A 23,129-nucleotide genomic window follows, 5' to 3' on the forward strand; every position below is an offset into this window, starting at 1 on the left:
TGAAGCACTGTGTTTAGGCTGTGGTTTGTGTTTTCTACTCTATTCTATTTTGGTACTTCTGTCTCAATCGGGAGCCTGTTTGACTTATTTTGTTCTTGTACCACATGTTGTGTAATGATAATAGAGCCTCCTTGATGGTGGGGCCCACAGCAATATCTTTTTATTGGGCCAAGAGGGGTTTTATCATTTTAAGGGCAGAGGCAATGGAGAACGTAAGGCCCTTCTCCATTCTTGAAGCAATCAAAGCTGGAGAAGAAAATATTTAAAGCATCCTGTTCCAAAAAGAAGTACCGCAAAACTATATCAAATATCAGCAAGCGAGTACCAAATACACTCTCACCGACCTCTTTATTAGGTACATTTGCTCAACTGCTCAATAATGCAGCAGGCAATGCATGTAGGCATGTAGGCATGGTGAAGATGATGTGCTGGGGCCAAACAGAGCATCAGAATGGGCAGAAAAGGGGATTTATTCAATATGCTTCGAACAAGCTGGTTTGAGGGGCTGATCTACTGTGATTTTCATGCCTTCACATCTATTTCTAGGAATTACAGAGTGGGTAAGATAAAAATGAGTGAGTGGCTGCTCCAGCGAGCAGCAATCCTCTGGGTCAAAATGCCTTGTTTGATGGCAGAGGTCAGAGGAGAATAAGCAGACCGGTTGGAGCTGATAGAGAGGCAACAATGACTCACTTAACCACCCGTCACAACAGATGTATGCTGAGGAGTACCTCTGAACGCACAATATACTGAATCTATGAGCAAGTGGGCTAAAGTGGGTGCCACTCCTTACGGCTAAGAACAGCACCGAGGCCAAAGCTGGTTGCAAAAACGTTGTTTGGCCTCATGAAGCTGGATTTCTGCAGCCACACTGGAACGGTACGGCCAGTGTTTGGCACCCTGCCTTGTTTTAACGATTCAGGCTGCTTATGATGGGATGTTGGGATGTGATAGAACAGGATGTACACATCATGGATGTGCAGCCACATACTGCAGCAACCGTGTGATGCTATCAGGACTAATAAGGACTGACTTCGCTAAGGAATGTTTCCAACACCTTGGTAAATCTGTGCCAACCCAGTGATAGCAAGGTGTACCTAATCAAGTGGCCGTTAAGTGTAAAGTCTACAGTGTTTTTAGACAATTCTTAAAATCATGTTGTGCCGTTTTACCAACAAGTAATCTACCTTTTAATGGATTTGATATTTCTTTGTAGGTTTGCAGGGCTTTTATAAGACCTAGGTGTGCTATCACACTTAAGCTATTTTACTCACTCTTTTTTCTAACTATTCAAGTCAATAGTTGCACTAATTTTGTATTCATACCTCACATTTGACGCACATCTATTTTGTCTATGCCTTAAGGACCCTTAGTAAATGAGGCCCAAGGCGATTGTGCACCTTTGCATAATGGTAAAACTGCCTGTGCCTGGTTCCCATGATTCCTAGAGGCGCCTTTGCGTACCTGTGCGCCGCCTGCTGCTCCCGATCCAGCGGCTTCTCCAGCACCAGCTCTGCGAACTTGTTCCCATCACTCTGAGTCTGCACGTCCAAGTAGAAGTAGTTATTCGTGGTAATGTCGTACGTGCGTAACGCGTTAGAGCCCACATCCGGATCAAACGCGCTCTCCAGAGGGAAGCGCGTTCCCGGAGTGGCGCTCTCGGAGATCTCCACCGTGATGTCCGTCTCCGGAAAGCTGGGCGGGTTGTCATTAATGTCCACCACCTCGATCTCCACGCGGAACAGCTCCAGAGGATCCTCCAGGAACACTTCCATGTTCAGCTGGCAGGTCGCGCTCTGCTTACAGATCTGCTCGCGGTCGATCTTCTCGTTAACGAACAACACTCCGTTCTCTAGGTTCACCTCCAGGTACGGCGTCCGCGAGCTGGGCACCACCTGGAAGCGGCGGGAGGCCAGTTTGGTAAGGTCCAGTCCCAGGTCCTCCGCGATATTCCCCACCAAGGTGCCGTGATCCGCCTCCTCCGGCACAGAGTAACGAATCTGAGAGAGCGCTCCATCCGTGATGCAAAGCGCGAACAGAAGCACAATCATCGCCGGGAAAACAAGAGCACTTTGGTTAAAAATATGATCGATTATTATCCTCTATTGGCGCACAGAATGTCAGTTTCCATCACCCATTTCAGTGCGCAGGCAGACTCTCCACAATGCGTAAAAGTCTCCAAAAATGCGTAAAAGTCTCCAGAATCATGTAAGGCGTTCCAAAGAGTGTGTCACATTAAAGGAGAAGCATTTTCTGTTTTTAAGGGTCTTCTTTTGGATTGAAATGAGGCTGATTTGTCTCCTTTAGCTCCGCTGTGAGTGCTCAGACGCGTCCTGGAGAAGCTGGGGAAAGTGTCGCATTAAAACAGAAACATTTCGATATTTTCAGAGTTTTAGAAATGATTTTCCCCCCTTCTAGCTCCTCTCTAGGTGCCTTGCTGCGTCCTGGAGAAGCTATATAAATGTGTCCCGATAAAAAGGAAACATTGTGATATTTTAGAGGAGTTTTAAATAAGATGAGGATGATTATTTCTCTTTTAGCTCCACTCTTGGTGCCCAGACGTGGCCTGGAGATGCTGGAGTATTGTGTCCCGTTACAAAACAAACATTCTGTTATTTAAAATGATTTTTTTTCTCTAATAATAGAAAGATGGTTTTTCTTTTTAGCTCCTCTTAGTGCTCAGACGTGTCCTGCACAAGCTGCTGCGCACATTCCAGTGAAAGATGTGATGGAGGCAGCGCGGAGAAGAGTTGGAAAAGCACAAATCATAATCCATAGAGAGGAAAAAAGAGCTGCATGTCGTGTTTAAGCGGCCCCTGCTCTCACATTCAGTAGTTTTAGCTCCTCGTGGTTCGTCCTGCTCCCTCTCTTGCTGCTCCTCTCCTCCTCTCCTCTCCACACTGACGCTCCAAACTCAACTGTTTGCTTTTTTCCCGCATCGCGCCTCCCCCTCGCAGCCCCCGCGGCTGTAAATCACGTCGAGAGCCCTCTCCTGATTGGTCGACGGGGTTGCCTGTCACTGTCTGTGTCTCTCTGCCTCCGTCCGAGGAAAGAGAGGGAGAGAGAGACGGAGAGGGAGAGATGGACATTTATGACTTTAACCCTTCCTCTGCTGTATCCCAATCACCTGCTAAAAGCATCATCTACTGAGCCTAGTGTGATTAAAGTGAGGAGGAGGCTGCTGGGGATGGGGGTTGGGGGTCTTGTTGACTCGGTGTCGGGTCTTTGTGGGCCTCGGGACCGGCTGGACGAACCGGGTTAATGCATGCAAATGTTGTGATATGTATGCTGGAATCATCCGCCATTCACGCGCTGCTCTTAAGGCTGTGTGCTATAATTACAGCCAGCAGAAGTTACGTTATTAACTCTCCTGCACACACACATCACACATCTTCACACACTCATCCAGAAAGAGACAGAGAGACACTCGCACAGGCAGGGACTGCATCACATCCACGGAGCACATACGACCCCTAGCGGCAGAAACTCACCCTGAATCTGATTTCCATCAAGGACCATAAATAGTGTGTGAACGATGTTTATCATCATTTATGCTTAATTAAACCAAGAGAGTGGTTTTAATCATCTACAGAAATGATGAACAAATGTAATCTAATGTTTCTGAAATTTGTGGCACATGCAATAAAGCCTATTAAAGGTGGACGTGTTTGCTTAATATGAAGACATTTGGGGGCTTTTGAGGGGCTTGGACCTTACTTTGGGGGCTATTTTATTCACTGTTCACCCCTTATTAACATCCAAAATACACATCTTAACCATGGAAAGGAATCTTACAAATTTTTTCTTAAATTTGATGCATGTCTTATTACTGTATCTTGAGACCCCTTGGAGCAGGACGTCCCAGTTGCCTGACTTCGCCTGATGGTTCAGATGCTCCTTGGGGCTCGTTAGGGAGTCACAGAAAGTTTTAACCTGTTAAGCCCTAGCCTCTTTTGTAAGGCTACTGCTCAAAATTTCCAGCTCATCTTTAAATGAGTACAACTCTGTAACTACATCTGTAACGTCTATTTGAATGATCAAGGTACAATAATGAAGAGGGCACTTGTGAAATTTGTTAAGAAGTTTAAATATGTGTATATATGTTACTGGATCAGAGAGAATCAAGTTGGCAAATGAAAAATTTCATTTTCACCTAATATTTTTTGCAATTTCAGCACATATATGCCATAGAAATAATGCAGTTGAAGTCCAAAAATCTCCAGTAGGCCAAAGCACCACATTTTGACGGTACCACTTTAAAATTTCATGCCACTAGAGGGTAATCAGGACAAAATAAGAGAGATTTTACTAATATATATATATATATATATCCAGGCGAAATTCCCTCTTGTGCCATTTGGGCACAATTTGGCACTATCTCTGCCATTTGAAAAAATCTCAGGTATCAAACTTTTTTTTTTTACTCATATGCCATTATAGATGGTCACAGCATCATGGAGTTCTTTTTATTCCCTCAAATCACCCAGACCTCCATATATTTCCTTCTCAAAGGAAGTCTTACAAAGGAACTAAAGTTTGACACCAAGGGGAGCAGATCTATTTTCAATGGCATGAAAAACAACAAAAAATAAAGTGCAGAAAACTAAAAGAAACTGTTGAAACAAATGGAAACTGCACAAACATGGCTAGAATTTTAAGCAGAGGCTGGGCTTTCAAATGAGACCATGTTTGTATCTGTAGTACCAGGCAACATCCCATAGGGGGCAGAAGTGTCTGGCTACGTTGCACTACGGTCACTTTGATATGTGGTCATTGATTTTAGTCTTTTTTTTTTTTAGTTGGATGTGGTTTAGGTAAGAATGGTTTATTAGGGCTTGTAGCTGAGCTTCATCTGTTTATTTTGATGTGTAACATGACTATTCTTGTGCAAAACTAGAATGCACAGAGCAAGTTTGTTTGGATCAAGGTGAGCAGAACCAAATTTGGTCCCGCTACGGCTTAAGGAGGGAAACAAATATCAACCAAAAATATTTTTATTTATTATCAATAACTGAAATGACGTTTGTTTGAAATGTTTGTTTGTTTTTTTTTTAACAAAAAACAATATGCAACAATGGCTGTCAGGGACCCACTGGGCCAGTAGCTGATGTCTCTTTAAGTCTGGTATGTCATCCATCATATATTAATATTCACATCAACATTAACATAACTCCCAATAGACGGAACCTCTCGGTAACTTCACTCATGGTGCAAAAAAGTCTAATGCCCAAGGGTATTCTGGTAAAACTATGCAAATTAAGGGATGACGGTCAAATAATTTGAGTAAAATGACAGAAAATACTTAGATTATTTGAGCATGACTCTAAGTTGGCTGTAGGTGTGAGTGTGCCTGGTTGTCCATCTCCTGTGATCTACTGGCGACCAGCCCAGGGTGCACCCCGCCTCACAACAAATGATAGCTGGGATAGGCTCCAGCCCCCTGCGTGAACCCCGACGGGATAAGTGGTGTAGACGTTGGATGGATGTTTGAGTGCTTTTAACTCAAAACTAAAAATGAGTTCTGTCAACTCAGAAAAATAGAGTTTTGGAGATTTTTTTAGGTATACACAACTCATTTTTTTAACCCCCTTTTTACTGTTTGGTCTTACACTGCTGATGGTTTTGGAAAGCTCCTGTGCTTATTATGATAGAATTAACAAATAATGTGGAAAAGAAACTTGAAGGGTTTTTAACAACAAAAAGACAAACAAGGCAAGTCTGACAAATTTCTTATTCAAAAATGAGAATAAGTGACAACAATCGGGGAAAGAAAACTGGACTTTACTGGCAAATGTCTGACATGTGATGGACACAATCAGAGAAAGCTCTCGTTCAATGCATATCTTCTGCATGCACATATTAAGCAACACAGTAGAGTAAGGTGTCACACTTTGGGTCATTGGTGCTAGGCCTACATATGATCAAAATAAAACCTGCCAAACAGTTTGATACTTTGTAATAGTTTTTGCACCCTGCAAAATTGCAAACAAGTAAAAAAGACAGTCTTTTGGCACTCTAATTTATTCAGAACCTCACTCAATGAGTTTAATGTTCTCTTTAAAGTACAGACTAAACAGCATCTCTAAATGCACGGGCCCTTTGGCACAGAGATGCTGAGCCATCATGCAGTAACTGAGGGAAAAATTGTCCCCGTTGTAACGGTTTTGCTTTAAAAGCAAAAGCATCTAATGTTATAGACAACACTGAACAGTAACACAGAATAAAAAAATGACCCTCTGCTGAGTGCTGGTGGTGACTGCTTGGCAACTCTTATTATAAGAGGTGTGAAACACACAGTTTCTAGTTATCAGGATACAAGAGAATCTCTTTACGATCTCAATATCAATGAATAAAGGCTGTAAAGTTATCACTGACTGTCATTGGTAGAAACAAGGGTTAAATCAGTCTGGGGCTGTCTGCATGAGGAAAATGTGTTTTCTTCTTGTTTGAAATCATCCTGTCTTGCTCTATTTAGGTCCAAAGCTTTGATTTAAATCATGCAATGTATGCATGTGTGGTGCTACATGAATGCACTGTTTGTTACTCTGCTGTTGTTTTATGTGAATGGACTGACCCCCCAGGATCACAGACTAACATTTTTTAGCCTTCTCCAAGATGGAGCCCACTCAGACATTTTACACCTGTTTTAAACAGCGGTGGCCCAGCTGACATCCATATGATTATATAAATGCATTTGCCTCAACAGCTTGGTGAGGTATGATACATCCAGATAAATAAGACTGGTGCTTTCACCCTTGCTTTCTTCTCTTTCATTTGGTGTTTCTTATTAATATAGATGTATTTTTAAAAGGGACTACCAATGCAGACTAGATGTGTTTGTTTTGTTTCAGTTTAGACTGGATCTAATTTGTCCCCTCATCATTTCCATCTTTTATTTTGAAATGATCAGCTGCATGACTAATTCTAATAGATATAACCCTTCTTTAATCCAAAGTACATTTTTCTTCCTAAATTTTCTCTTCCTCTTTTTTTTTGTCTTTCTCTGAACTGCCTCTGCCCCCAGCTGTGACAGCAGATCTGTCATTAATCAGCCAAGTGAACGAGAGAGCAGATCAAGTGCTCCCCCTTGTGAATGACTGCTGCACTGCACTCTCACACACTGCAGCTTCTGCTGTGTGTTCAGTGCTCTCAGCTCGCCACCCAGGCTCTGTCTGCTGTGGTTGAGGTCGAGACGTATGTAGACACACATGCAGATGATCTTCACCGTCGGCAGACTGTCAGAGCGTCACACCAGGCCGTGGAAGAGAAACACGAATCGACTTAGAAAAGAGATTCTCTAAATCAGATTCCATCAAGTCAGTGAGGCGCTCACACACACGCCCGTGTGCCTGGATAGCCGAGTAAGTGCAGAGAGAGTGTGGGGGTGCGTGCATGTGCAAATGCAAACAATAATCTAGAGTGAGTGCTGATACACAAACCATATTCTCAGACATGGACAATAACTGATTTAACAACACAAATAAGATTATAGCTCACTCGTGTCTCCACACACGGAAGAGAATCAGGCAAGGCATTTTAATAATGGCAAGAAGATGTTTGTCAGATACAGAAGAAAAGATTGAATAATATGAAAAAGTCAAAATGTTGAGGAAAAATTCAAAAGGACACAAAAAGCTAAAATGACAAGAGGAATGTTGAGGGGCAAAGTTAAAAAAATGTTATGACAAGATAAAGTTGAAATGATGAAAGAGGTATTGAGAAAAACTTCAAATGATAAGAGACAAATTTCAAAAAATGTGGTAATACCAAAAAAAAAGGATAAAGGAAAGAAAATCAAAATGGCATATCAATGTACTGAAGCAAGAGGGACACACAAAAAAGTGAAAATCGTAAGAGAAAGGTTCAAAAACAAGAATAAATGGCAAGTAAAAACTTGAATGATCCAAAAATGGAAGGAAATTACAAAAAAAAACTGACATAAGATGGCAAAAAAACATGGCAAAGATGATACAAAAAGAGAGAATAGTTGAGAAAAAAAATGCTAAAATTACATGAAAAAGTTGAAATGAGACTGATAAAGTCTAATGTAAAACACCAATGATAGATAACCAACTTAGAAGAAAAAGTTGAAATGAAAGGGAGAAATGTTCAGAACCAAAAATCTAAATTACAAGTAAAGGCCAAAATCACAAGACTGGTGGCACTCAACAGTCACAGAGTCACTATGATGACCACTCAAAAGTCACAGTTATTCTGATGATCACTCAACAGTCACAGAGTTACTCTGATGCTCACTCGACAGTCAAAGAGTTACTACAATGACACTCAATAGTCACAGAGTTACTCCAATGACACTCAACAGTCACAGAGTCACTCTGATGACCACTCAACAGTCACAGAGTCACTCTGATGACACTCAACACTCACAGAGTTACTCTGATGACCACTCAACAGTCACAGAGTCACTCTGATGACACTCAACAGTCACAGAGTCACTCTGATGACCTCTCAACAGTCACAGAGTCACTCTGATGATCACTCAACAGTCAGAGTCACCCTGATGACCACTCAACAGTCACATAGTTACTACAATGACACTCAACAGTCACAGAGTTACTCCAATGACACTCAACAGTTGCAGAGTCACTCTGATGACACTCAACAGTCACAAAGTCACTCTGATGACACTCAACAGTCACAGAGTTACTCTGATGACCTCTCAACAGTCACAGAGTCACCCTGATGACCACTCAACAGTCACATAGTTACTACAATGACACTCAACAGTCACAGAGTTACTCCAATGACACTCAACAGTTGCAGAGTCACTCTGATGACACTCAACAGTCACAAAGTCACTCTGATGACACTCAACAGTCACAGAGTTACTCTGATGACCTCTCAACAGTCACAGAGTCACTCTGATGACACTCAACAGTCACAGAGTTACTCTGATGATCACTCAAATGGTAATGAATAAAATGATAAAAACAGAGAAGTTTACAGCTTTACTCTCTTCAGTCGAAGTCTTTTTAACTCTTGTAGGAGTTTTCTATTTTTGGCTTCTGTCTGCCTCTGTTTCTCTCTGCCCTGCTGATCAGTTATAACGGTTTAAAAGATTTTATGACTGGTTTATTATCAATATACATTAAATCTATAACATTTCCTACAACGTCATATGCATCAAATGTTTTGATAATGAGCTCATATACTGATGTTTAATCACTGGGGTGTATTGTCATAATAAAATATAGAAGTGGAATGTTAATAAAAAGATATTCTAACAGTCTGCAGTCTCTGAGAGAGAGAGACATGACAGCCACCGAATGCTGGAATCCAACTGCATTCGGCGGCTGTCAATATCAGGCCTTGCCATCGGTGTGTCAGCTGTTGCATTATGTGGTAGCCACACTTTACATCTCTCATGTATGAGGCAGTAATGGAGTTAGAAACCCTTGGCCATATTACCAGCTAGCCTGTGCTTTAATACGCCTCTGGTCACAGCGCATATTAGAAAAAAACAGTGAAAACTCATCGGGGATATTTGAGTGTGCAGCTTTGATTTTCACATGATACTGTTTATATATTTATCTCTGGTCAAAATCTTTGTGTCTCTGCACTACAACCATTCTTGGCTTTAATCTTTTAGTATAATCACACAGCTTGGCATATATTTATCTGCCGTTACAGTCAATATCTGATATCTTTACTTAAAATCATGTGTTCATAGTGTTCTTTTTTGTTTACAGACATACATTTTATGCGTATATAATTTAAACCTATCTCTTCTTTATATTTCAGTATTTTTATAATCACCATTGATTTTTTTAGATTTCTGCTCTTTGCCCTCTGTAATGCTGCTGCTCTAAGTGGAAACACATTTTTTAACATTGAATTGAAATACAGTCTCAGACTTGATGTAATTCTTGGCATATATATTTTTTTATAATCACAATTTTTACATTGTTTCTTATATTCATGATTAAAGAAAATCTTCCTCATTTAATCTTTTTTCATTCTTATGCCTGACTTGAATTCACATCTGCAGTGTCTAAGGTTACTCAGTGTGTTTCTGTGAGCATGCATGCGCAAATGCAAACAATAATCTAGAGTGAGTGCTGATACATAAACCATATTCACAGTCATGAACAATAACTGACTTAACCACACAAATAAGATTATAGCTTGCTCATCTCTTCACATGCACTTCACTGCTCTTCCACACACACACATACAGCAGCTCTTGCTCTGATTTACATGGGCATCAAATTATTCCCAAGTTTTTTTAGGCCTGAAATTACAGCGCATACATAGTAATTGCTGTCTTTTGTTGGGTAAAAATAATGGCTGTCTCACACATCAAAAGTTCCTAGCACAATGGAGCAGGCAAACAGACAAAAAAAAAAAACAAAACAAAACAGTGGAGCGTTTAAAAAAAGATGGCCTAAAGCAATCCCACCCATCAGATAATTAGAGCGGGAGGAACAGCTTGTAATCATCAAGTGTTGAGGAGCTGCAGGGAGCAGAGAGCAGGGAGCGTCTGAAACCAGCTCCACGTCTGTACTGTTAGCTTAACGAGCACGCCATCAATTAACACACAAGACGGATCAGCACATTAGGTAAGTTCAGGTGTTTGGAGAGAAACAAAAATTCACATGAAGGTAAAAATGTTCTGAGAGAAACACCTCTGAGTTATACAAACATGTTCCAGGAGTTTGTAAAATAATTTAACAAGGGAAGATTCAAAAACTGCAGCATGTTTGACTCTGATTATGGATCAGATTAGGATTCACTATCAAAAATGAGAGAGCACTATAATATAGCGTATCACAAAAGTATTTCATTTTATGTCATAACATATTATTTGACTAGGGCTGTCAAAATAATGTGTGAATCTCAATTGATTAATAAGAAAATAATCCTAAATAAAAAGAAAAAAGGATGGAGGAAAAGATGGAAAAATCAAAGAATAAAGAAGCCACAGATTGACTGATAGATGGATGGATGTCTGAATAGAGAGATGGACAATGGATTGATAGACAAATGGATGGATGGATGGATGGATGGATGGATGGATGTCTGCCTGTTATAAGGTTTGTGGTAGAAACAAATACAAAAGATGAAATTTTTCCTATGAAATAAAATACTAGTGGAAGTGCCCCACTTTTGAAATCAGATGCTTTTTCAGGTCTTAAAAAGACCATTAAATGACCATTACTCCTTTGTATTCCTCCTAGACCAGGAATACTGGTGCCTGATACATGTTTGGCCATGTAATGTTCTAATTAGCATATTTGCATGATAGATAAGTGATTACAAGTAGAATGATATATTAAAGCAATTGGTTACAAGCATATGTATGTGAAAAATAAGTACAGTTTCCCTTAAGTAACTGCATATTTCACCTTTCTCATTTCATTTTGCTGAGTGTTGGTGGTTTTGTGGTTCATAACAATTCTTTTGATTCCAATAAAGAATAAATTCATTAGAACTGTGTGGTACTGTACACCGCTTTCCACATTATTATGCAAATGACATTTTTCTCTAATTTTCCTAAATATTAATGCAAATGACAGTCAGAATGTTTTTCAAGTCATCAGCCATTAGAGCATAATTCAAATATTTTGAACAAACTTCAAAATGATAACCATTATTTTTTTTAAATAAAACCTCAAAATGCACTGTTCCACATTATTATGCAGGCAACAGGCTTCAGCAATACGGGTTTGTGCAGATAAAGGCATAATGAGGAAGGTTTCTGACAGACAAATTCATCAGATTAAGTGAGCAGCTGCTAAAATGCCATTACAAAGCAGCAAACAGGTATTTGTAAGCTGCTGGTGCCTCTGGAGTCCCACCAACCTCAAGGTGTAGGACCCTCCAGAGGCTTGCAGTCATGTATAAACCTACTATTCAGCCCCCCCAACCAATGCTCACAAGAAGAAATGGTTGCAGTGGGTCCAGTCTTGTTTACTGATGAGTCCCGTGCAACCCTGGATGGTCCAGATGGAGGAGTAGTGGATGATTGGTGGATGGCCACCATGTCCCAACAAGGCTGTGACGTCAGCAAGGAGGGGGCGGAGTCATGTTCTGGGCCAGATTCATGAGGAGAGATCTGGTAGGCCCATTTAGGGTCCCTGAAGGTGTGAAAATGACCTCAGCACAATATATAGAGTTTCTGACTGACCACTTTCTGCCATGGTAAAAAGAAGAGCCGTGCCTTCTGTAGCAAAATGATCTTCATGCATGACAATGTACCTTCTCATGCTGCAAAGAATAGCTCTGTGTCATTGGCTGCTATGGGCATAAAAGGAGAGAAACTCATGGTGTGGCCCCCATCCTCCCCTGACCTCAACCCTATTGAGAACCTTTGGAGCATCCTCAAGCTAAAGATCTATGAGGGTGGGAGGCAGTTCACATCAAAACAGCAGCTCTGGGAGGATATTCTGACATCCTGCAAAGAAATTCAAGCAGAAACTCTCCAAAAACTCACAAGTTCAATGGATGCAAGAATAGTGAAGGTGATATCAAAGAAGGGCTCCTATGTTAACATGGAACTTGGCTTGTTAAGATGTTTTTAATTGAAATAGCTTTGATTTCAGTAAATATGACCTCCCAATGCTGTAAATTCAACAAATGACCATTTTCAGTTCATTACAACCAATAAAATCTTTTAAAACTCTGTTGTGCTTAATAATGTGGAACAGTGCATTTTTAAGTTTTATTTAAAAAAAATAATGGTTATCATTTTGAAGTTTGTTCAAAAACATTTGAATTATGCTCTAACGGCTGACTCGAAAAATATTCTGTCATTTGCATTAATATTTAGGAAAATAAGAAAAATATGCCATTTGCTTAATAATGTGGAAAGCAATGTAAAATTAGTCAAAACAGGGCTGCCACGTGAAGGCTCAGTACCGCTAACCCCTTTTATTTTTTTGTGTTGTATTTTTTTAGATATTTTTTACGATGCTATTTTTGCCTTTTGTTTTTTTTTTTTTCAAATATTTTTCTTATTTATAAATATCTTTTCTATTTTGTTTAGTTGTTTCCTCTTCTTCTGGTTTATTTTTAAAACTATTTTGCACTGTGACCCTCACTAGATTTATCCTTAGTCTTCACACTCTTCCTCCCATAGAGGTTGATAATAGTGATTCTCACAATTCCCAACTTGACATGGTCCACAAGCAGGTATGCATGGTAGTCCGTATGCCCTGCAACTGCACCGTTGTGTTTGACAGACAGTCGTACAATTACAGTGGATCAACCGCAGGAGGCTTTCTGGGGCAGCAGTCTTACTGGTCAAAACTGGCAGGAACCAGTTGTCCTCCAGTTTCCATCCCCAATCCACTGTGTTCATGTCACTTTCCTTTCCAATCCACACCATGATCTGGAAGTAAACTCTTTGGCAGTGGTATTTGGTTGAGGACTCAGTTGGAGGCAGACATTCTGGGGTAACAAATGATTTGGCTGTAACGATTTTCTTGCTAAAAAGGTTGTAGCACAAAGAGGCAAGTGAATCTGTACTCCTACCACCAAACAACACTGCCATTGCCTTAGTCCCATGGTTCTCTCTGACATTCCTTGCTTGATGTAGGAGCAGAAACACATTTGCACAGGACTGGATGGTTGATTAACCATTCACAAGTTTCTGGAATGCTGTCTGTAAGTAGTCAAGGATGAAATTTGTTTGAGCAAAATGGTATATACTGTGCTGCCAGCAACATTTCAATGAGGCAAGCAATTTCAAATGTCATTTTCTCTTCCAACATCTTCTGAATTGCTGAAAATTGTGAATTTAGTTTTGTTGGGTTTGGTATAATGCCACCTTTATACTCAAAAACATCTATCGAGGATGCATTACACATCTATCACCTTATTCAAATTGAAATTAGTGACCATTTTAGAGAGTTCACACACAGGCCTCTGTTCAGGCTAATTCAGAGTTGATTAAGATCAAACGTTACACAACTCCAATTAAAGTTAGTTTTGGGTGCAATAACTTTTACATTGAATCTCAAGTCTGTGTTTTAGCAAAAAAAAAAGGGTATGTGTCCAAAAACATGTACTAAGTAGGAGTTACATGAGATGGCTATCTCTGGTTCACCCCAAACAAAGATAAAACCTTACAGTAATCTCACAAAATCATGTATTCCATAAGTATGTAATCATGTCAGTGCAATTTAGACAAGTCCAATGGATTCATAGACCTGGAAAACATGGGGTTAGACACCAAGATTGGCTAGGTCAAATAATAAAGGAGTTAGGATATTCTAAGGGCTCCCGCATTAACCAGTTTTAAGGACTTCCTGCCCATCTTGGATGCCATCTTGAAAATTACACCTTTCTAGTGGTCAAACTTTGGTAAACTTTTACTGTTATTAAAGACACCTAATACTACAAAAAAATGGCTGAGAAACCTTTTGTTAGAGTTTTTTTAAGGTTAGGTGTTTTTTTTTTTTCATATATGCACCCGCTTAAAAGGGGGAGCACTTAAAATAGGGAGTAGGGGGTCAAAGAAATCAGGCTGAATCAAGCTCTTAGAGGGTCATTTTAATTCTCTTTTAGTTACAGGGAACTTTTGCTTCCATCCTGTTATGCATGCCTTGAACTTTAAAAGTGCAGTCAAACTCAAAGTTGAGGAAAAAGTCTCCACTTTCTTGCTCTTCATTTATTTTTAACTTAAAAGAAAACTTACATGTTAAACAATGGAGAAGAGTGAGGGCTGAACTCATTCACTTATCTACGGGCTAAACTTCTCTGTCTGCAGGATCGTCTACCGTCTGATGGCTGACATGTAATTGGGGGAAGCGTGATCACACTTCACGGGGCTGTGAAGAGTTATACAAAACACATAATGTCTTAGGAGAGCTGGAACCATTCTTCATCTCACTGAGCATTTAGTAGTGAAATGACTATAAACAAACTATATGGAGATGTAGCATCTGTACACAGTGGTCACGGTTTTTCTTAAATCTGTCATCAACAAAGTTTCTGAGAGTTTTCCTAATAAGCAAGAAAAGGATGCATTAAGGATGATCATACATCTTACATGAATGGTGGCTTGCTTTACCTGTGGGCTTCAGCTAAAGCTAGCATAGCTACGATGGCAAAAATATCAGCATTACTTAAGCCAATGTAGCCAAGTTAGCTTTTGCAAGTTGCAAGTTGCAAAGCTAATGTAGCTACATAGATAACATAGCTACGTGGCCTGCATAGCTGCTTTGTCATCTTATTTTTAGCTACTGTATTTAGATACTTAAGCTATGTTGTTCCATTATCTATAGCTAACTTAGCTTTAGCAAAGTGAGTGTAAGTGACAGCTTCAAAAGCCTCAAAAGCTCTCTTCAGTAACAAGATGGCTGAAGTCACCAGGCTTTGTCCAGTATTCTCTACAGTCTATGACTCTAAACTACTCAGACAAAATAATAAATCACAACCAAACAGAGGTTCTAATCATGTGGAAAGCACCTCTTTTTCAGCCCCTTTCTCTCGTGCAGTCTGGAAAATTTCACAATGTGCTTATTCACACTTGTCCCTCAAAGCAGTTTAGCTGATGGGCAAGAACACATCAGGATTATTTGGACTAATAGTCGGTTGCTAAGCTTCAAATTAGGCCCCCTCATTGCTGGTCCTGTACATCGGGCCCAAAATTTGGACCAACAATTTTCTGGTGTCTCCACATCTAAAAGCATGTAAAACATGTGTCATGCGAAACCTACTTAATTTACTTCCTGTAGTTCCACAGCAGTACTGGACCTTGTTATCTAACATCACAGGCTTTTACCATGCTGGTTCAAAGCAGATCGAAGTGTTTCAGGGAGAAATATATAGGCCTATGTGAGGCTGCACGTAGTTCTCTCCTCTGTAATACCAGCATTTCTCCCTTTTAAAAGCTAAATGATTGCAGTGGCGTGTGCTCAGCATGGAGGAGAGGGTCTCAAACTTCAGCCAGGTATAAAGTGCATTCAGAGCAGACGGGGACAATGATGATAATCCTGAATAAGAGTAATGGTGAGAATGAGTCATGGCTGGATTGGATTGGAACATAAATAGAACGGTCTGCTGAAAGGCTCCATCTCCAGGGACGGACACACAAATTCATTCTCATTCTGCTGCTGAGATTTAAGTTTGTGGCATCATTATTTAGAGGAGGGAAGAAGAGCAGGAGGAGTGTGTGTCTGAGTGTGTGTGATGAAGAGGTGAGATGAGATATAGAGACAAACGAAAGCACTGAATCGAAACCAAGCAGCAACCTCTGTGGTTGAAAAATGAAGCCAATATGGACATGCTACAAGCTGCCGTTCCTCAAATGTCCACTAGAGGCATTCTGCAGAAACATCAGCAGTCACATACGCATCCTTGCCCAATTTTGATAGTGTCGAGCATGCTGTTTGAGGCAAAGTAGACATGTGAACAAGTATTTTGGAAAAATGAGATTTTTCTCTGTGTTTTGGCATTTTTTACAATACAAATGGTATTTAGGTCACTGAAACACCTTTTGGAAAATTCCTTCCAGGATTTGTTGAAACACTTTTACAGTGCTTATGTGTAGATGGGGATTGTTTTCAACAGCAGATGGAGCAAAAATTGTGCTACATCCACTATGTTGATGAACAGAGACATCTGAATGGACTAAAGAGGTCACTGCTGCTCATCTTAGTGCAGGGGTCTTTGGCCAAACATATGAAAGGAGAGTGAGCGACAATGACAGCCCTTCATACAGCATGTGGAGCAAAAAGAACACCATTTCTAGCAGTATTTTCATTAGGAGAAAGACTGTATGAAATGTTATGAATTTTGTCAATTTGATACAATTTACTCTGCTACTTTGCAACCAAATAAAAACTGGTCCACAACTCATTTTGGGTCCCGACCCTAAGTTTAGGAAAAGGTGTTAAGGCACTTTGAGCTCTGAAAGATAAGTTATTATCTTTTTATTATCTACCATAAAGAGCTTTATAAGTGAGAGGAAGAATTTTTTTTTCTATTTTAATTTATAATATAGTGAGCCAGTGCAGGCTAAAACAGGAGTAATGTGATTTATTATCCTAGTTCTGGTCAGGTCACGTGTTCCAGCACTACTATTAATATGACATGGTTTTTACAGCACATAACACTACATTTTAAGGTAGAAAGATGTTTAAGAGGATGCATTTGGTGTGTACATGATTATTATTTAAAATAAAGGAGTAAAACGTCTATTTTCAAAAATACCCATTTAAATGTGGACTATGCCTAAAGCCAGGCACACTACAATTTCAAGCCGACTCTTTGAAAGCCTTGGCGGATTATCAGCCCATACTGTGCAACTGAATTCTTTACGACGCATGAGCATTGTGCATGATTTATATGCTCACACAACCCCTTCCGATGGCCCTGCACCACCTGAGTACTCACACTACGAGTGAAAAAGTCCCACACACACTCTCGCTCTCTCTCTCTCCCTCGATCACATGCACACACAAACAGCATGACCAATTTAAGATGGTGTCTGACTGTGTACAAAGGAAAGAAATACCTCAAAGTTGAGGATTCTGCTTGTGGCTCTGCTCTCACTGTGGAAGTGTCAGGGCTCAAAGAAAATTAAAAGCATTTCTGAAATCCATCTTACCAGTCTGGAGCAGCTGGTCAGACTGTCATAACCCTTTGTACACAGCATGATAAATGATGCTTGATCCAACCGAAAGTCTGCCTCTAAGTGAGTTATGAAACTTAAAATAAGTGGGCGAATTGGATGAAATTGGGACAGCGTATGGTGCAAAGCCATTTGTGGCGTGTCCGTCCATGTTTTGCTTACTTCCTGGCACATATTCAGGGCAAAAAGCCAGGCAAAGTTTACAAAGAGGATTAGACAGCTACACATAGGTTGACCATGGGTTAGGCATCTTCTCTGTCTATTAATATTTGCTGTACAAACTGAATAAAACCTTTCTGCAAACACTCAGTCTAGTCTCCATAACTCAAATGACTCACACAATGATTCAACATTTCTACCTATGCAGTTTAGAAAACATGAGTACTGGGTGTAAAAACGTCCGCTGTGTCTGGTGGGAAATAGGACAGACCTCTGCACTGCACACCCAGATGCTTTGCAGCTGTGTACAGCACACCTGCCTGTAATAAAATGTCAATTTTTACAGCTAATAAACATCTTTAAAGCCTGGAATGCATCATGTCTTTATGGGCACTCACTAGGGGGGTTCTTTTATTGGTGGCATAGCTGATATGTCGTGCCCCTTGGAACCCCCCTAGAATCCGACAGGCCACTCTAAAATCTTTAAGTAATGATTGGCTATTTGTCTTTTCAGCCATTAATGGAAAGCTGTGATGATGGCTGATTTTTTTTTAACTTTAATACATTAAAGGTGAGGGATGTCAAAGCAGCCCAGTCATCCTGATATTTTCTGTATGTGGCCCTCAGTGAAAAAGGTTTAGACACACTTATTAAACACAGTCTATGTATTAAAACATAAATACAAGAAGTTGTATGGCTGTCTGACAAACAGACATCAGCAGAGCCTCTGGTTGGTCGACTGTTTAGAAAACAGCCTCAGATTGGCTGTTAGACTCAACCCAATGCATCGTGGGTAGCCTTCATAACATTCTTGCTTTGTTGAGGTCCTCATAAGTACATCCTACTCATGTCCCATTAAGATCTGATTTGAAATGATCCACAGGGGAGTAACTGGTGCAGTCTCTGGAGCTAGCTCTGCAGCTCTCTGCAGCAGGCCTATAGATTTTAGATCAGACAAACCCGACTCAGCAGGGGGCAAAACAGCACATCAGAGAAAACTCCTCAGCACTCATAAACACAGCTTTGAGACATTTTCTCTACATGGATCCTGTAGCTGTACAGTAATTTCAGTTTACTACGATGCCAAAGAGAAAATGTAGCCTGCCCATGAGTAAGAAATGTGATTTTGTCCCACATTTATCACATTTCATGCAAAAGAAACGCGTTTATTTGGGTTTTACATTCAGCATAAAGAAACCAGACAGACTTATAACATCACTGTCTGCTAAAATCAATCAATATGATGGCATCATGATGGCTACCATTTTTTGGCTTTCAATAATCATCCAAGTTCAGGCCTTAAAACACACACAGAAAGTTGTGGATTTAGTTGTTCACAGAGGTTTAAAACTGCTGTTTCCTGCAGTAAGCCATCTTACCTCGGCCCTTCGCTCTAATGGCCTGAAGCTATCCTCCCTCTTGGAGGAGGGGGGATCTTTGAGTGTCTGAACTCTTTCAAAGGCAGACTGAAGTTTGTTTTTGTGGCACTTCAGCCTCACATTCAAAGAGCAGCCCTAACTTATAAGGCCCAATGTGGGATTCATCCAGACTTTATGATGGATTTCCTGTTGAAGCGTGCATGCTCAATACTTAAATGCATCATGCATTTTTTGGGCTTTTAAAGCTTCCAAAATTCTGTGCACATTTATTCACACACCAGTGTTAATTTTGGCAGCTAATATATATTAATCTCAGTTTAAGTCTTTAGATGAACTGCCTTTAGTTTGAATCCAGTTTTAGTTAAGAACCTTTATAGTGTTTGTCTTTATCGGTTCATCTCTCTTTGAACTAAAAAATTTGCCATATTATAAGGTGATATAACCATAAAACTCTCATATTATTGCACTATGAGTACTTTAATTAATGAAAAAGATTGATTGGTCTACATTTAAAGTATTTAGTGGAAACATAACACAATGTTTGTAACAAAAACTTGTACAGTATCTCAAGAATTTTTCTCCTTTAAAAGACAATTATTCAAGTGTTTTGCCAGTGGAACACATAATGATGATCTTGAATGCATCATAATGCATAATGCGTCTGTGCAGGGGGGTAGCTAGGGATTATGGGCCCCCAGAAAGAATATAACACAGGGCCCCCCTTAACCGGCTAGCCAATGCAAAAAACGCATTTTTACATGCATTGTAGATCTAGATCTAGATCTACTATATCTATCCATTTATATGTACTTTTGAGCTATAATTTCCAAGCAATATTTTTACTTTGGTTAAATTAAATTTACATCACAGCGCTTCTCTACCTTTAATGGAGGAGCAGCCCCCCCCTATATTTCACTCTATTTGAAACAAATTTCAGACTGTTGGCTAATTCATTTAGTTGCTTTTGTTTCAATAGTGAAAACAGTTACTAAGAATAAATAAATAAATAAAGTAACACTTTTTATTGCAGGCTTCCCAAGGGCCCCATCCTACTGTGGGCCTGTGACCCTATGCCTCTGTGTGGAGTACACAGCGTAATTCTCTGCCATTATGAGTGCCACATACTGTATGTATTGTTGTGTTCGTGCCTCTCGGCAATACTCAGCCCAAAGGCTACTTGGAAATGCAATTTGTATGCCAATTCCAGATTGTGTTTGTGGTGATGTGCAATGTTTGCTGCCACCAACCATGATGCCTTTTTTGATGGCCAAAAAGTACCATTTTAGTCTTATCAGAACAAAGAACTTTTTCCAATTGACCATGGAGTCTCCCACATGCCTGAGACAATGTGTGTGTAAATGTTGTGAAATGCAAGCATAACTTAAGTTTAACCTAATCTAACATAACTAAAGTGTGGTATACCTAATCACATGAAGATTACATGATTTCAGGGTCATCACACTTTTTATTAACCTTTTCTCTGAGTTGCTTAGAATGTTCTTTTGACTTCTTGGTGTGATAGTAGCCAGGAATACTAATAATCAGTGACTGGACGTCCCAGACACAGTTGTCTTTATAGCACAATCACTGAGGTGATCCCTATCTCACTAATTGTAAGACTACTGGCACCAATTTGCTGGGCCTCTAATGAATTAGGTCAGTCAATTTAAGGGGATGAATATTGCAATCACTTATTTTACCTTATGTAATTTAATTAACATTACTTTGTTGAAATCTGTATTCACTGTCAAAATCACTGTCACTTGTCAAAAAAACAAATCATATTGACTATGATTGATTTATAAAATCAATAAAAAGGTCCATCCAACATCCTGGGGGGAAAATCCTCACTGTACACGGCAGATTAGCCACAGGGCTTGTGGCCTGCGATGTTTAGACAAGTAGTTAGATTTTTGAGGAGGTGCATGTTGGATATGTGCATAATATGACGGGTTATTTTCTATCCATCAACCCTGGTTCCTGTTCTGATCCCTGACATTACAATAGATGATTTCTTTCATCGGAACAAGTAGGTTCTTCACTCTTTGTCCTCTCTTTAAATGTCGGAACCTCGTTTCCGCCTCTGCGCTCTATTCGTCCTCTGACATGTTGGAAGTGGCTTCTCTTGCTCCACTTCTTTCAGGGCAAGAGGGGAGGGTGGAAATTGCCTCCTTTAATTGAGTTACCTTGCATATCTATTCCCAATTCCCACTTGATCTGATCGCCCTCCCTCTCTCTCCGTCACATTATGATCTGGCCTGTCAACAGATTTGGAGGTGAAGCTGCCTTCTGTTCTCCTCATTTTCACTTGGAGCTCCTCTATCAGACAGTCCTTTCATTTCTGTCAGAAAGACTGCAAAAAACCTCGGAGAACAAGGTCAGAAAATGAGGACTTCTTCTTCATCTTCCAACAGCACTCAAAGGTGTTAAAAGAGTTTCTAAAACCACACCAACATCCAGAGAAGTAGTCCCGATTTCTGTGATAAAAGCGTAGTCAGGAAACCACAGTCAATGGGGAGAAATACATAGAGCATTACTAATTATACTTGGCGAATAAGTTAGCATTCAATGTATCTATTCATACTTGGTAAATGTTGATTATAAGATTTTTCAAACATGAAGTAGTTTACACTCATCAGTTAAAAGTGATGTTTTTCTCCACAGTTGACTCAAATCCTGGTCTCCTGAGGGAAAGTCCTGCATAGTTTTATATATTTTTTTGTCACAACATACATCCACTTCACAGGAAATAAATCTTTCTTTCTTATCATCTGACTTCTATCACACATTGGAGCAGCTGTAAGGGTCTAAATTGTTTTGTTTTTGTGTTGGTTGAATATGACTACAAGTTCTGCTTTTGGTATACCAAAACACAGAAAATAAGAACTGCTGAGTACATGCTAGGTTTAAGGTATTTTGATGCTTCCATGCTGAATGTTGATTGGTGATTGGTGATTGGACTCGATTTCTGTCTGTCCCATTCATTAAAGGCCTATTTAAGCAACCAAACAGAAGAAGAAGTAGGCATTTAACCGTTGCAGAGTAAACTACCAAGCACAAAAAGTAAGGAAATGCATGTCTGACAGATTATTTCTTTTTAATTTGCTTTCATTTAAAATGTTGCCACATTTGTAAGAAACATGCATTTGTGGGATGAGCAGCAGAGCTGAGTATGGGGGTTGCACCCTTGAAAAGTTTGCAAAATCTTCTCTGCCAGTGCCAAACAGACTATTTTGCTGTTGCTTTTGACTCTTGCTTTGAACTTCTGTTACCTCCATGTCCTGACAATCAGATGCCTGAGTGGCATCTGATTGGCAGCACCTATGAACGTGGGTGCTGCTAAAGTTGTCAGAAGATGTCTGCTCCAAGAATCAGCATACCACATTTGTCTGATCTGGATAGGGCCTGTGCGATAGGACAACTTCAAGCTAGTGTTATGCAAAACCAAGTTGCGGCATTGTTTGGAATGAGCACTAGTACCATGTCCAAAGTGAAGGCCAAGTTCCATGTAACTGGGATATTAGACACAAGCCGGGAACCTTGGCTGTCTTCTACAGATTTGCAGTCAGTGGTTTCCAGTGGCTCTCTGCCCAGACAATATGGAAAAGACTGCACGCAGAAAATCTCTGGTCTTATTGGGCTGCTAGGAGGCCTGCCATGACTGCCCTTCACCATCAGGCCTGTTGATGTTGGCACATGTGCACTGGAACCTGGACATGTGGAGGAACATTATGTTCAGCAGTGAGTCCAGTTTTTTTCTGATGGAGGTTGGATCATTGTATCAAAGCATGGAGAAGACATGGAGAACGCTATGCTGATTGCTGCACCAGTAGAATAACATCTTTTGGTGGAGGTAGAGTGATGGTGTTGGGCAGCATCTCCCTCACTAGAAAACAAGGCTTGTCATCATTAGTGGCAACTTCGATGCAGAGAGATACAGAAGATGAGATTCTGCAGGCAGTGGCAATCCCATACAGTGCATCGGAACGTGT

General features: G+C 40.2%; 1 protein-coding gene across 3 annotated transcripts in view; it reads right to left on the reverse strand.

Moving 5' to 3' along the window:
• The window catches only part of pcdh10b (protocadherin 10b), a 40,395-nt gene extending 37,528 nt beyond the window's left edge, over nucleotides 1–2,867 (reverse strand). For all 3 annotated transcript variants that reach the window (XM_041796901.1, XM_041796902.1, XM_041796900.1), the window contains exon 1: nucleotides 1,465–2,867. In XM_041796901.1, coding sequence (XP_041652835.1) covers nucleotides 1,465–2,051 — 587 coding nt within the window. In that variant the 5' untranslated portion in view covers nucleotides 2,052–2,867. The remainder of the gene's footprint in view (nucleotides 1–1,464) is intronic.
• Between the last annotated feature and the right edge of the window lie 20,262 nt (nucleotides 2,868–23,129).

Source organism: Cheilinus undulatus, linkage group 10 (genome assembly GCF_018320785.1).
Source record: "Cheilinus undulatus linkage group 10, ASM1832078v1, whole genome shotgun sequence".
Classification (NCBI taxonomy): Eukaryota; Metazoa; Chordata; class Actinopteri; order Labriformes; family Labridae; genus Cheilinus; species Cheilinus undulatus.